This window comes from Bufo gargarizans, unplaced genomic scaffold (genome assembly GCF_014858855.1).
Source record: "Bufo gargarizans isolate SCDJY-AF-19 unplaced genomic scaffold, ASM1485885v1 original_scaffold_1772_pilon, whole genome shotgun sequence".
Classification (NCBI taxonomy): Eukaryota; Metazoa; Chordata; class Amphibia; order Anura; family Bufonidae; genus Bufo; species Bufo gargarizans.
Genome location: NW_025334508.1, coordinates 15,707 through 31,292, shown reverse-complemented (window position 1 = coordinate 31,292; position 15,586 = coordinate 15,707). Strand labels below are relative to the sequence as shown.

At 45.8% G+C, this 15,586-nt stretch overlaps 1 protein-coding gene across 1 annotated transcript; it reads left to right on the top strand.

Moving 5' to 3' along the window:
* The first annotated feature begins 982 nt into the window (after window positions 1-982).
* BRI3 (brain protein I3) lies at window positions 983-14,266 on the top strand. The gene is made up of 3 exons (XM_044274473.1): window positions 983-1,279; window positions 8,749-8,854; window positions 13,720-14,266. Exons 1-3 carry the CDS (start codon window positions 1,108-1,110, stop codon window positions 13,850-13,852), a joined length of 411 nt encoding a protein of 136 aa, XP_044130408.1. The 5' UTR covers window positions 983-1,107; the 3' UTR covers window positions 13,853-14,266.
* The last annotated feature ends 1,320 nt before the right edge of the window (window positions 14,267-15,586 follow it).

Here is a 15,586-nt window from a genome sequence, read left to right as displayed (position 1 = left end):
AAATTTTTCTCAGCCATGCGGGCACATATGAACATGGGACCAACACAGGTGCCCTCAGTTGCCAAGCGCACATGTAACAGGACAGCCAGTTTCAGAGGTACAAAACTGCTGACAGATGCCCTTGAAGACATTTACAGCGTATCCTGTGGTTATACCATGGATGTTGGGAGTACTAATACCTCCATAATATGGCGTCTGACAGAGCCAGACCCAGTACATCCCTCCCTAGGAAATCGGATCCATACAGAGATGCAGCAGAGCCCCCTGTGAGCGCCGTGTTACAGTCAGAATGGTGATACACTAGCGCGCAGGAAGACACCAGGGTATGTTCACACCACGCATCATTCTGTAGCACCTTGAACTTCTGCCACAGATTTGCAGTTGTAAATCTTTGGGATCCAAATGTGGATTTCGCCCCAATATCAGGGACTAAAACGCGTGCGGCTGCCGGGATGTGGTTTCGACACAGAATCCACACGGAAACCGCACCAAGAATTGAGCGGGCGCTTTTTATTTCTGCGCCGTATGATCTGCTTTACCATTGACAGATTTTGGGACGTAATGCAAAAGCTTCTCCTTAAAGCGGTTGTCTGAAATACATTTTTTTAACCATTTGGTCTGCTGATACAGACACCTCTGGGCTGTCACATCCCCCTGACAGGACCTGTCCATGGAGGTCTGAATGAGACAAGACTGTTGTTATATTTCTTTATCAAAAACTTGAAGGACTCATGAATTTCCAGGTGATTTTTCTATTATGGGGGGAGGTGGTTCCCATGATGAGGTTACCTCACTACACCACCTCTCCTCCTGTATAGAAGAAGTCATAATCCACTGCCCCCCCCCCCACAACCATTAACTCTTTCATGCCTCCCCGTTTCGCAGAGTAACAGGCACAGCCGTCCGCAGTCCGGGTCACTGTCTCTTTAAGAGGCGCTTCCTGTCTGGGGTGGGGAGGCAGGCAGTGAGGAGCGGTCACATGACCCGAGTCTTGTGACTGGCCGCACACAGTACAGCACCGAGCACATTGAGAGGCAGCAGGCGGCGGTGTCTTCTCCTCCGGTACTGCTGTAGAGGGGAGGAAGCCTCCTGTCACCGGCAACCAGCATGGATAGCAAGCCGCTCCTGCCGGACCAACCACCCGCCTACAGTCCGGCCGTGACCGGGGGGTGTGAGTACGGGCAGCCGCCACAGAACTACGGGACCATCCCGGGAGCGCCACAGACCGCAGCCCAGAGCGTCTACCACCCTCCACCTTACCCCTACCCCACGGGCACCGGTGGGTATTCTCATAGCAGCTGCCACCCTGGTATCTAACCTGCCTGTGTATCTAACCTTCCTGTGTATCTAATCTGTCTATCCCTGTATATATTAGCAAACCCCCTGAGAGACTGTACTCAACCACTAGGTGGCGTATATAGAAAGGATAGGATAGAGATCTCGTGACACAATATCTCACGGACAATATAAATGACCCCCACCATGCAGACACATAGGGGGTGATTTATCTTTCGGCGCTGGTCTTGATACCCCCTGCGCCGCCAGAGGGTGTACCTACTTTATGATGTGGCACGGGCCTCGTCATAGATTAGACTTATCCTCCTGCAGTCCGTGCGCCTAAGGCTACTTTCACACTCGTGTTTTGTGCGGATCAGTCACGGACGGATCCATTCAGATAATACAACCGCATGCGTCCGTTCTGAACGGATCCGTTTGTATTATCTGTAACATAGCCAAAACGGATCCGTCTTGAACACTATTGAAAGTCAATGGAGCACGGATCCGGTTTCTATTGTGTCATAGAAAACGGATCCGTCCCCATTGACTTACATTGTGTGTCGGGACGGATCCGTTTGGCTCAGTTTCGTTTTGGTGTCCGCCTCCAGAGCGGAATGGAGACAGAACGGAGGCAAACTGATGCATTCTGAGCGGAACGGAAAGTCAAAACGCCAGTGTGAAAGTAGCCTTACCAGGAATCTATGACGGCTCTGAGCTGCCGTAGATTTCTGGCCTGGTTTGTGCGTAAATGAAGATAATTTTGTCGCTGCTGGTGGCCACGTCCTCTTCCCCCCCCGTAAAAAGTGGGAGATGCCACAGTCTTTTAAGAAGTTGCAGACACGTCGTTTGACTTTTAAACGCCACTTTTCAGGCACAAGGGAGATGACAAACACCCCCCCCCCCATAGGTTTCTATAGAGCGGACCTGTCAGCATTACATATACAAGCACCGTGTAGCGACGTCATCGCACACGGTGGATTTTCCGACTGGGTTTGCAGGCATCAGTCTGCAGCATATTACAGCAAAGTGGGTGACATTTTACCCAGTCTCGTCGACTCGCTGTGGGATTATTCACCCAGGACGTATGCTGGTTCTGAAAATCTGCCGTGACCTGTGGACGTGACGCAGACTTTTGCCTCTGCCTCAAAGTGTGAAATCTGCATCTTAACCTGACACATAAAATAAAATCCGTACCACTGGTGACCTTCATGCGCGGATTCCGGTAAGGATATTTTCTGCCGTGTGAGTCTGAGAAATTTTTAAAAAATCTCAACCGCTTCAAGTGAATAAGACGAAAGCTGTAATTACACGGAGGACGCAGCACCGCAACCCCTTCAAACAGCTGATTTGCGGGGGGGGGGGCACACGTGCGGCAAGGGAGCAGGACACCGCTGCTTCCTGTGATTGGCTGCAGCAGTCACATGTCCCCCAGTCAAGGCTCATTAGCATATATCAAAGCCTAATTTTTCTCAGCAATGCGACCATACAGAGATACAGCAGAGCGCCATTTTACAGTCAGAATGGTGATACACTAGCGCGCAGGAAGACACTAGGATTACTCTGTAGCCCCTTTGGCTTGGATTAACAATTGTAAATATTTGGAATCTCTATTTGATATTTCCCCCCCGGCTACTTTTTGTTTCTCCACTGTATGATCTGCTTTACCACTGACAGCTACAGGATATATGGCAGGCACTAGGTAAGTATGATCTCCACCGTGAGTCTGCCTAATTCTTGGATAACCCATTTAAAGGCTATGTAGACCTTTTGGTGCAATTTTTTTTTTTTTTTTTTATTATTATTATTGCATTGTACCTATTTTGGGCTAAATCTTTTTTTCAGTTGGTACTTTAATAAAAACATGGAATATATATATATTTTTTCTGTACAGAGCTGAGATGCTCTAGAAGCAGCCTCTTGATTTTCTCTCTTCCGTCAGTTGGGGAGCTGACGGGCTCCTTATCTCTGCTCTCTGACATTATACACACTCATTATAGCTCAGTCCTTTACTTACTGATAAGAATGTAGCTTAATAAGTGTTTATGACCTCTCAGTAATCTAGAGATAAGGTTTATTAGGATGACGGCACAAAGTGAAAGTGCTAGAAAAACAGTTAGCCTTTTTATTTTTATTTTTTAAATAAAGGCCAATTGAAATTATGATTTTTAGCCCAAAATAAGTAAAATGCAATCATAAACAAAAATTGCCTCCGATGGTGTACATAGCCTTTAAGGTAACTTAAAAAAAAGGGGGGGGGGGGGGAACTTCTCTGCTCCAGTCCTCTGTGACGTACATGGGATTGAGCCAGTTTTTCCTTTTGTTTTTGTTTTTTTTACCACTTCCCATTTATAAAAATAAATGACCTTGGACAACCCTTGTAAAGCAAACATCCCCATCCACAGGATAGGTGAAAACCATCTGATCGGCAGCAGTCTGATCTTGGGGCCCCCAATGATCACAAGTACATGGGGGTGGGGGGTGGGGGGGGTGCCCCACGCTTGCATGGATCGGCAGACGCACGTGCTCCAGCCAATTGTATGGGACTGCCGGCAGCTCCATAGAACCGAATGGAGTGGCAGCGCACATGCGTGACTGTCGATTCATTCACACGAGATAAGTTTCTGATCCGCAGAGGTCTCCCCACTGATGGGGACAACCCCTTTAACTGGAGCATGACCATACAGTAGTCTGTGTCAGGGAAGTTATACCGAGGTGGACCGTTGCTCCTATACAGACGTGTTTTAGTTTGTGATACATGATATAATATTTGCTAATAAAAAAAGAGGAATTTGTACTTCCTTAAATTGTAATGTAATATAAAATCCAGCCGTCGGAGGCTTTGAGGTTTTTAGAGGATATTCTCAGTTGGTTTGAAAGTAGAATAGTATCACCTTTGTGGTATTGTAGAATAACTCTACTGCCGGGACAGGGGGGTCACAGGTGACTCTGATGCCCGGGACTGTGGAAGTGGGCATAGGCTGGTGATTTTTTATTTTTTTTTCCTATAGTGTGCAAGCACGACCACCACTGACGGATTGCAGGGTGGTCATAACTATAGAAACGAGCAGTATATAATGTGACGGAAAAATGAATCCAGTCAGCGAAGCAGGCAATATGGACAATACATTAGTAAGTGGCTTGTATGAACTTCATCTACATGATAAGGGTCCATTCACACATCCATGTGTGTTTTGCGGATCCGCAAAACACGGACACTGGCAATGTGCGTTCCGCATTTTGCGGACCGCACATCACCGTCACTAATAGAATATGCCTATTCTTGTCCGCAATTGCAGACAATAGGGCATGTTCTATTTATTTATTTTTGGGAACGGAAATGCGAACCCGGAAGTGCGGGTCCGCATTTCCGGATCCGGGCCGTACATCGTGTGGCCCCATAGAAATGAATGGGTCTGCAATTCCGTTCCGCAAAATGCAGAAAAGAATTGCAGACGTGTGAATGGACCCTAAAGGCCACTTGCTGAAGAGCTGCTGAGACAACCCCTTTAAGCCGGATCCAGATGGCATTTCATGTCCCAACTGCGGCTCGTCGGGACAGTAGACCTGCGCTCGGGCTGGAGCTCACAGCGTCCTAGATCACTATGAGGCAGATTTACATCAGACGAGCCGTAGTAAGTGGCCGTCGCATGGTCCGCACACGGGCGTCTGACACCAGGCTTAGTATAGTAAATGACCACGTGGTTTCCGGAACTGACCGAAACTAATGGAGCACAGCGCTGTCAAAGTGGACGATTCACATTTCTGTGGGAAATTCCATAATATCTGACAGTAAAAATAGCACATCACGCGGCACTAATCTCGCCAACATGACAACACAGTGGACCTATTATATGTCAGTGTAGTCCGTCATAGGATGGGCCCAGCACCCCCCCCCCCCCCCCCCCCCTTATTTTTGTTTTTATGCTCCTAAGCCTTGCCTTGAGACCGCTGAAGGGGCAGGGCACTTTCTTAGGGGCCTTGGTTTCTGAACGCACCCCCTTGGTTGTACTATTACCCTCATCATGTTAGATAACACCAGGTGTCATCTTCCTTAAAACCTTTGACGTTTGCTCGTGGTTTTTCTTTTACAGTATTATGTTACATCATGTGAACTTTGGTTGTCACATGCTTGTGGTTATCGGGAGGCAGGCCGCTGATGATGCATCGCTCCTGATCTCCAGCTAATATACACGAATTGTAGAATATCTCAATGTTTAGAGTTAAAGGGCTTTTCCACGATGTTAATACCGATGACCTATCTTCTGGATAGGTCATCGGTATCTGATCGGTGGGGGTCCGACACCCGGGACCCCCGTCAAACAGCTGTCAGAGTAGTGCCACAGCGTTTACCAGCTTGTTCCAGACCAAGTGACGACCCGTTCATCGGTCACATGGCCTCAGTGCAGTTCAGCCCCATAGAAGAATCTGAGCGTAATACCAAGAACAGCCATTATACAGTGTATGGCGCTGTGCTTGAGAAGGACCCATCACTCACAGGAGCAGTGGTGCCTTGTTAAACGGCTGATCGGCGGGGGTCCCAGGTGTTGGACCCCCACCGATCAGATACTGATGAAATGTCCTGAAGATCATCAGTTGTAAGACGAGGTCAATGCCCTGGTATGATCGCTCGCCGTACCCACGTGAATTATTAGAATCAACCCAACAGAACCAGTACCCCTCTCCAGCACATATGGCAGGTTACGTAAAGGCTGTGGACACCTTTTGAGGGCAACTGATATCATCACCTTCTACTTATTTTAGACTATAAAAATAATTTTTTTAACTGGTCTTTATTAAAAGCGTTCATCCGTTTTTGTTTTTTTTTCTTCTACAGCTTTCAGTGTATTTGCAAACCAGCAGGCTCTCTGCTTCACTGTGACAGCTCGATCTGTAGCCCTTAGTTCTCAACTCCTGACAGCTCCTAGACACTCGTTTAAGGTCTTATTAGACTGAGAAGAATTTAGCAATAGTGAGTGTTTATGAGCTGTCAGGAAAGTACAGATCAAGCCATCAGTGCGGCTCCGACAGATTCATTGAGAAGAGGGAAGCAGTAGTCTGCGAATGCACTGAAACTGAAAGCTTGAAAGGGAAAACTTGCAAATAACAAAAAAAATATAGTAGAATGCAATGATAAAAGAAAACTTGCCTTCAAGGGTATCCATAACCTTTAAAGGGGTATACCCATCTCAGCCAATTATGTGGTGCTGCATTGTTTGTATAGCTCCCATTCACTTCTATGGGAGATCTCTTAAGCGTGGTTGGTGTCTGATGTGATTTGCCAGATTTGGTGATTTTATGTTCTGTTCCTGTGACGAAGCAGGACCATGGAAATCACTAGCGTAGGTGTGAACAGAGCCTTAGCTGTCTGAGCGACAGGCGTATTGAAATGTAAGCATTTAACCCACGTCTTTGAGGAAGCCAATGGGTAAAAGATCCAGTGACCTAACAGCGAGACCTAGTGGAGAATGCTTATGTCACCAATCTACCGCTACCCGTGTGTTTGATAACCTCTGGGTGACATGAGGCAGTTTTCATATCCCTGGGTGCTGATACTATTACATTTCCTATTTGGTCATGTGCTATTATTTCCTTTAAGGTTTGGGAGCAGAGATATCTGTCTGTGTCTCTCTCACCCAAGTCAGACACATAATCTGTATACCTGGGCAGTGTGAGGATTTGTGGAAACACATTAGGATCCATTCACGCGTCCGTAGTTTTTCGCATCCGCAATACAACTTTCTGGCACCCCAATAGAACTGCCTATTCCATGGTGATGGGTCATGTGACGGACCATGTGATGAGCGCAGTGACGTCACCACAGGTCCTTTTCCTCACAGATGAATGCTGAAGAGAAGCCGGGCTGAGTGAACAAGTGGATTAAGGTAAGGTAAATAATTTTTTTAACCCCACTAGCCCTATTGTACTATGCATTCTGTATTAAGAATGCTATTTTCCCTTATAACCATGTTATAAGGGAAAATAATAATGATTGGGACCCCATCCCGATCGTCTCCTTAGCAACCATGTGTGAAAATCGTACCGCATCCGCACTTTCTTGCGATTTTCACGCAGCCCCATTCACTTCTATGGAGCCTGCGTGGCGTGAAAAACGCACAATATAGAGCATGCTGTGATTTTCACGCAACGCACAAGTGATGAGTGAAAATCACCGCTCATGTGCACAGCCCCATAGAAATGAATGGGTCCGGATTCAGTGCGGGTGCAATGCGTTCACCTCACGCATTGCACCCGCGCGGAAATCTCGCCCGTGTGAAAGAGGCCTTCGAGGGTCACCATTGCATGTCTGTGGCTGGACTTCCAGATCGGTATGAGAATTCCTAATTGCCACCATGTAGCAGGATGTGTTGTCTCCGCAGTCGTCATAAAGCGTTGTAACACATGTTTGTAATGTTAATATTTAACTTCTGTAACTGGCAAATACATGGAAATGATGACTAATGGCTGTTTGACTGATCGGATGCAACCTACAGAACAGGTGTAAGCTTATGAATCTCTATGATCCCCATACATCTGGGGTGGGAGAATTGGGGATTAAAGGGGTTGTCCTGTCCTTAGGGCCGATCTGTTGTGTGAAGGGGCTGGAGCGCTTGAGCGGGCAATGCCGCCTCTTCATTGCCAGGCGCAGCACCCCACCTTGTGTGGTGGCTGTGTGCGGTACTACTAGTGTCCCTTTCACTACACCGACTCTACAAGCGAGATGAAGAGGAAGCAGTGAGTGCTGCAACCCCTTCAGCTGATTGTCGGGGTTACCCGGATTTGGATCCCCCACCGATCTGATACTGATGACCTATCCTGAAGATAGGTCATCAATATTACACCACTGCACGACCCCTTTAAATATAGGACTTGAAAAAGGCAGGAAAAAAATGCATGTTAAAAATGTAACAAAATAAAAAGGTGTGCAAACTTGTGCTTTCCAGAAAAGAAGAAAGCGCTCCTCTAATGCCCCCAGTTAGAAGATGGCTATTCTATTAGTCAGTGTTTTCACTTGAGATATAATTAAGGATTAAAGCCAAGCCCGTGCCTCATCTGTAAACAGCTGTTTTGAGGTGACTCCCGTCACAGAGAACTGGTTTAACTGGGTGAGAGGCCTAGGTCAGGATCCAGGGGATGCTAGTTCTTCTTGTGGCGAGCGCCCAGGCTCGGCTACAGTCCTAAGTTATGTCTCCTTACGTGTACCAGGCTGTCTCCACAATGAGAAATAGTACCCACAGATCCCGAGAATGTCCCTATTCCTAGCAGAGAAGTATTTGTGCGTGCCTGGCCGCTCTCCATTCATGTTAAATGTATGGAAGTTGCATTTAATGTTCAATCTCTGTATGACGAAATGCTCCCTAATATGTATCCGTTCTCCCTGAGATTTTGAGAGGTTGGCCGTCGGCCGCTCATAATGTAATATTATATCTGATAATCTGACATTAATTGATATTTCATTTTGTTAATTTTCAGGATATATTGCACCGCCTCATACTACCTACCCCAGCACTTACACGATTATCCAACAGCCAGCAGCAACCACTTCTGTGGTAGTGGTCGGAGGGTGCCCAGCGTGCAGGTAACAGTACAGTTATTTGGTGGTATCGATCATGGCTGATCATCTCCCTGTCTGTGTCGTTTATTCATGGTCTGTGCTCTGGCCTATTCCTGTGGCGTTGTGTCCATAGGTCACTTGTCCTTTCCATTTATGTGTATGGAAGTAAGCTCCAGTACCAAGCATAGCCACTATACAATGTACAGCGCTGGGCTCAGGCTACTAGGAAGAGCTCACCTGAGCACCACAGGCCCTTTCATATAGCTAATGGATGAGGGTGCTAGGAGGTGAATTCCTCCACCACCAATCTGATATTAAAGAGGTTGTCCTATCTTGTACATTGGGGTCATATCGCTAGGATGTGCCTCCAGTGTGTAATAGGTGCTAGGTCCCACCTCTAGGACATGCAAACAGAGCCTCCAAAGTTCAAGAAGACGCACTGCGCATGTGCATCCGCCCTCCATTCATTTCTGTGCAACTGCCGCTCGGCTATTTTCGGGAGACCCATTGAAATGAATGGGAAATGCACCGCACAAGTGCTGCGACTGCTCCATTCTCTTCTATTAGGCTTGCGGAAATAGCAGAGCCAGCACTCACCTGTTTTCGTTGGTCCCATAGAAATGAATGGAGGGTGGACGCGTATGCGTGGTGCGCCCTCCTGCACTTTGCAGGTTCCGCTAGCCCTACAAGGCATTGTAACTTGTGTAACAGTGACTTCTGGGTGGCACACTCCCGGTGAAGGGCTTTTTAAGGTATTCAATAATTGATGCCCTAGCCCGATCGGTCATTAAAGGGGTTGTCCCATCTTGGACTTTTGGGTCATATCACTAGGATATACCCTCAATGTCTCTGGGACCGGCACCTATCCTAAGACCAGAGCCTGCAAAGTGCAGTAGGACGCACGAAAAACAGGTGAGCGCTGGCTAGGTGCGGGTCCTAGACATTGGGGATATATCCTAACGATATGTCCCCAATGTCCAAGATGGGACAACCCTTTAAAGGGGTTGTCCGAGTTATTTTTGTATTTTCTATGTTTCTAACTAGGCAAATGTAACAGCTTTCCAATTAACTCACTTTATCTGCAGTGGCTGGTTTCTCAGATTTCACTGAGGTCACATGACCTGTGATGTCAGCTTCTCTCCCTGCTCTGATAATGTTTGTGCACAAGCCTGAGAGATCTGTACAGGAGGTCCCTGTGCTGGCCACGCCCCCCTGCACTGCAGGCTGCTGCTTATTGCTCTCTCCCAGGATTCTTAACCCCTTCAGCTGCACAGACTCAGGGCTGAAGTGTTTACTGTGTAGCTGCAGGCAGTAAGGAGACAAATGCTGGGCACAGATGCTGAAAGAAGTTCTGCAGAGCATTGCAGGTAGGGGGAAGATCCTGTGTGCATCAGCAGTGTCATTGTACAGCTGGGACTTGTAGTTCTATACATACAACATGCTGCAGAGTCTCCCAGCAGGCAGACATGTCACTCAGGGCAGTACTTGTATCCACCCCCTTAGCAGTGCAGGGGGGAGGGGCTGAGGTTGTTATTGCAGGTAAACAAAGGGCCAGAAGAGAACCAGGGAAATAAGGAAATAGATATTTATTTTGCCTAAAACTTGCTTAGCTCAGTTATGTATCGCTGACCATCAGATTTACAGTACTATATATATATTTTTTTTTTCCATAACTCAGACACCCCCTTTAATGATCTAGGGCTGTGATGGCTAACCTTTGGCACTCCAGCTGTGGTAAAACTACAACTCCCAAGATGCACACTTGCTTGCCTGAATGAAGCATGCTGGGAGTTGTAGTTTCACCACAGCTTGAGTGCCGGGAGTGTGCCACCAGGAAGTGACTGATTCACCAGGTACAATGTCTTGTTGGCTCAGCTGAATGTAATGCTACCTTTCACTTGGCGATCTGTTGCTTGATTCTGGAGAATCCATATTCAAATGAGCAGTTAAGTGCACTGAGGGTGGGACCAAGTCATTCAGTGCATCCTTGCTCCTCCCTGTCCTTGACTGGCATGGACCGATAAGATGACTGTGCAGGGACCTGGTCCTGTCGATGGAGGGGCCGGCAGTCATATGTTGGAGGATTTTGCAATCCGTGTGGTCATCAGTTACTGCATCACCCATCGTCCTTTGCAGTTATCTGCTGTTTCTCAATTGTTCCTGAAGTCTTGCCCGCTAAGTGCTTGAGTTAAAGTACTCGCTGAAAGTACTCCCTGTCCAAATAAAAAAAGAACTGCACAAAGCTTCATATCTCCATGGATGAAGGGAGGAAACATGTCCCCGCTTTCATAATACTTCCATGACTGCCCTGCTACCTGAGGTCTCCCCAATGGAGAAAACAACCATCGGTTGGCCGAAGATGCACATAAATAAGAGATAAGCGGCTAACTGATACTTCTGGAGCCACTTATCACTCTGGGGACGTAAAATCAGGCATTTTAAAGTCCAGTCCTCTGTTTCATCTGAGAGGAGATTTTATAATAATCCCACATCCGATCATAGACGTGTTTGCTAGTGTCCCATGGATCCAGCATGTACGGTCCGACCTCCGTGTCTACTCAGATATGCATAGAGTGACCCTATATACTGCATGTTAACCCATTCACAGCATGACCGCTCCTCCTATAGCTACACTCATCCACTTGTATATACCACTTATTGCCAAGACTAGCTGGTAGCCTCTAGTTTAGCATTTTACTTAATTCTTTTATGATAAATGTAGCGGTCACATCCATGCACCCGGCTAAAATAAATACGGTCAGGTTATGGTCATATGATGCATTGTGAGCTGATGAGGAAGAGGTCAGTGTGTTCCTGTTTTTAATCATGTGAATTGTGTATGAAATGCACAAGCTGCTCTGTGTGCTATCTGGGGGGAAAGGTATAATTATGGATAAAATCAACTATATTTACATATATAAGCTGTATACACTTCATTTTATCTATAACTAGACATTTACCGTATATATTGTTTTGCAGGTTCCGTGCGAAAATCTGCAACAATGTAGAATACTGTACTGAATGCAGCCTACCATCCCAGACAGCTCATGGCACCACCTGGTGGTTGCCCAGTGCATTGCAGTTATATTAATATAAGGATTCTTTCACTTGCATGGTTGTTTTCGGGTATTGAGATCCGGCACAGGATCTCAATACCGGAAATAAAACGTTTCCATTTAGTCCTCATGCATTCTGAATGGAAAGAGACCCGTTCAGGATGCATCAGGAGGTCTTCCGTTCCGGCAGCATTCCGTTTTGTGACCGGTCACAAAACTGCTGCAAGCTGCGGTTTTGTCTGGTCATAGGACCGGATCTGGCATTGAAAACAATGTAAGTCTACAGTGACGGATCATTTTTTTATTTATTTTTTTTAGCCTAAAAACAGATCTGTCACCCATTGACTTTCAATGTATTTAGTTATTTTTTTATTTTATTTTTTCGTCGTTTTGATTTCACACAACAGCATCCTAACAGAACGGATGCATCCTGATGTGCAAAATCAAAACGGAACCGTTTAAATCCGGTATTGAGATCCTCTGCCGGGTCTCAAAACCGGAATTAACAACGCAAGTGTGAAAGTAGCCTCCGATGAGCTGACACTGTGCCATCTCTCTACTTGGAGCAACATTGCGCAGCAGTGTTAGGTTATTACTAAAGGCCCCTACAGCTGAACTTGACGACAACCTAATGGGGGTAATTTATCAAATACCAGTGTTTTGATACCTCCTGCGCCACCCAGAGAATGCTCTGCTCTTAATTTATCATCAGGCACAGGCCTCGTCATAAATTGGATGCATGCGTCTAGATTGAAATTTACTCTATTCCCTGACTGGAGCAGCTTTCAGGAAACTGGTGTAAATAATGGTGAATGTGCTGTGGCTGATGGCCCAACTCGTGCTCTGCCACTCCCACAGGTTTAATGGCGGAATAAAAACGCTGCATGCACCTAAACGTAGGCGTATAGGCATTTAAAAAGTAGCAAAAAGGGGCCATGCAACTTTCTTACGTCAAACTGGCATGATAAATGTGAACAGGGAGCTCCCGACCCAGACAAATTATAATATTTTTTTTATTAATTTTTTTGGGGCCAGGAGAAAAGCTGCCACTAAAGTGTCTGACAGCAGCTTTCTCTCCCCATAGAACTGTATGTGTATCGGGGAGTCGGAGAGAGAGCTGTCGCCCAACAATCATTCTGCCTATGGCTATTGAATGTGTATGTCCACATGTTGCTGGATAACGTGTTCTTGCTGGGATGGCGGTAGCCTCTAACCTACACATAATGCTCACTGGAAACCACTTGTCTTCTCTCCAAGAGACTGTCCCCAGCGGTCTCTGATTGGGCAGACAATCCTAAAATTTGCCCTGTAGTAATGCATAATATACTATGGTGTGGACTTTAGGGACCTGGACTACCTCCTAGAAGTACACGGTAAATGTAATGGAAATCCAGCCTACTTCCAAACCCCTGATCCATGCCCCCGCCCCCCCCCCCCCCCCATTAAAGCCTCAGTCACACGTCGGTGTTCAGTCAGTGATTTCCATCATTGATTGTGAGCCAAAACCAGGACTGGAGCCTCTACAGACATAAGGGAAAGATCTGCACCTGTGTTTCAACTCAATTACTGACCGAACACAAACGTGTGAATGAGGCGTAAGTATAAGGTTATGGCGACAATGGTCTTAGGGTCTCAGCGAGTCACATCTGCAACCCCTGAATTGCAAAAAATCTAGCAGTTGGATTTTTTTTTATTTTTTTTTGCAATTGCAGCACACATGCGACTTTATTCATTTCTATGGGATCCATGCACTTAATGTACTTCTACCTGACAGTCATAAAACCTTCATTTTCTATCACCTTACGTTGTGCTTTATGTTTTGTATTGCCTCAGGGTCGGAGTTTTGGAAGATTCCTTCACCTGCCTGGGGATCTTCTGCGCCATCTTCTTATTCCCGATTGGAATCCTGTTCTGTCTCGCTTTGAGGCAACGAAGATGTCCCAACTGCGGAGCCACATTTGGTTAAGAGGAGCAAAAGAGACACCACTTTCTATATCATCCCCCTTCGAAATCCCTTACCAATGCACAATCCTTTTCTTTAATTGAATAGCCTCATTATACGTGGGTGGCGATACGGTCTATCCGTTCTGCATAGGGTGGGAGGGGAAAGCTCTGTGCCATAGAGACACGTGGAAGTGTGAGGCTTCCATATACCAGTGCCTTTAGAGACTACCAAGATCCCGGCTCTGCCCTGTGCTCCTGTCATATGAAGACAAGTCCCCGTCACTTGTGTTCACCTATTTGTATATATGTTAGAGTCAGACAAACTTCAATCTGTAAGATGTCTTAGGAAGAAAAAAAATATATTTTATAGTAAAACAAAGCAGCACTGTGATAATTCTAACGATTGTCATCATTAAAATGAACAAATGATCTATTACTCTATTGTACCAGTACGTCTGTGTGGCTCATATGAAATTCAGAGTTTATTAAAGACTTAAATCTAATAATGCAGGGTGAGATATGAAATGGCTGCTGCATGGGTCAGAATTTTTTTTTGGTGTGTTTTAAACAGGTGTTGTGTTTTTTTTTTTTTTTTTTGCCCTAGTGTGGCATTTGACTTTTTTTTTCCCCCTCCTATAGAGAAAAGAATAGGGTGTCAATAAAATACCACCCCAAAACTGCTTGTAAGAAAAAAAAATGCAAGGTCATTTTTTTTATTTTTATTTTTTTACAAGCCAGGAAAGAGACTGTGTGGAAGCATCCTCAAAGGCTATGTACACCTTTCGGAGGCTTTTTTTTTTTTTTTTTTGCATTTTACTCTTTTGGCTAAAAATCATTTTCAATTGGCCTTCATTAAAAATATTGAACTATTCTGTCACAAAGTATCAACTGTTTTTCTCGCTGCGTGCATCCTGCTTTCACTTTGGCAGTCATCTAAGGCCACTTTCACACATGTTTTTGGTGCGGATCTGTCATGGATCTGCACAGACGGATCCTTTCAGATAATACAAACGTCTGCATCTGTTCAGAACGGATCAGTTTGTATTATCTTTAACATAGCCAAGACGGATCTGTCTTAAATACCATTGAAAGTCAATGGAGGACGGATCCGTTTTCTATTGTGTCATCCGTCCCCCATTGACTTACATTGTGTGTCAGAACGGATCCGTTTAGCTCAGTTTCGTCAGACTGACACCAAAACGCTGTGTCCGCCTCCAAAGCGGAATGGAGACAGAACAGAGGCAAACTTATGCATTCTGAGCGGATCCTTTTCCATTCAGAATGCATTAGGGAAAAATGTATCCGTTTTGGACCGCTTGTGAGAGCCCTGAACGGATCTCGCAAACGGAAAGCCAAAACTCTAGTGTGAAAGTAGCCTAAGAAACCTGATCTCTTAACTAAGAGGTAATAAACCCTTATTTAAGCCACATTCTCAGTAAGGTAAGACCCGAGCCATAATGAGTGTTCATAATGTCAGAGATAAGGGGTCCATCAGCTCCTGATCTGACAGAAAATCCTAAGGCTGCTACTAATGAACAATTGAAAATTTTATTTTTTTCAGTACAATGCAATAAAAAATTAAAATCACCCCCCAGAGGTGTCGAGCATGTCAGTATGATCAACCCTGTTAATGGTCCATTCACACGTCCGCAATTTCGCTCCGCATTTTGCGGAACGGAATTGTGGACCCATTCATTCCTATGGGGCAGCAAATTGAATTGCAGATCCGCACTTCTGCTCCGCAAAAAAATAGAAC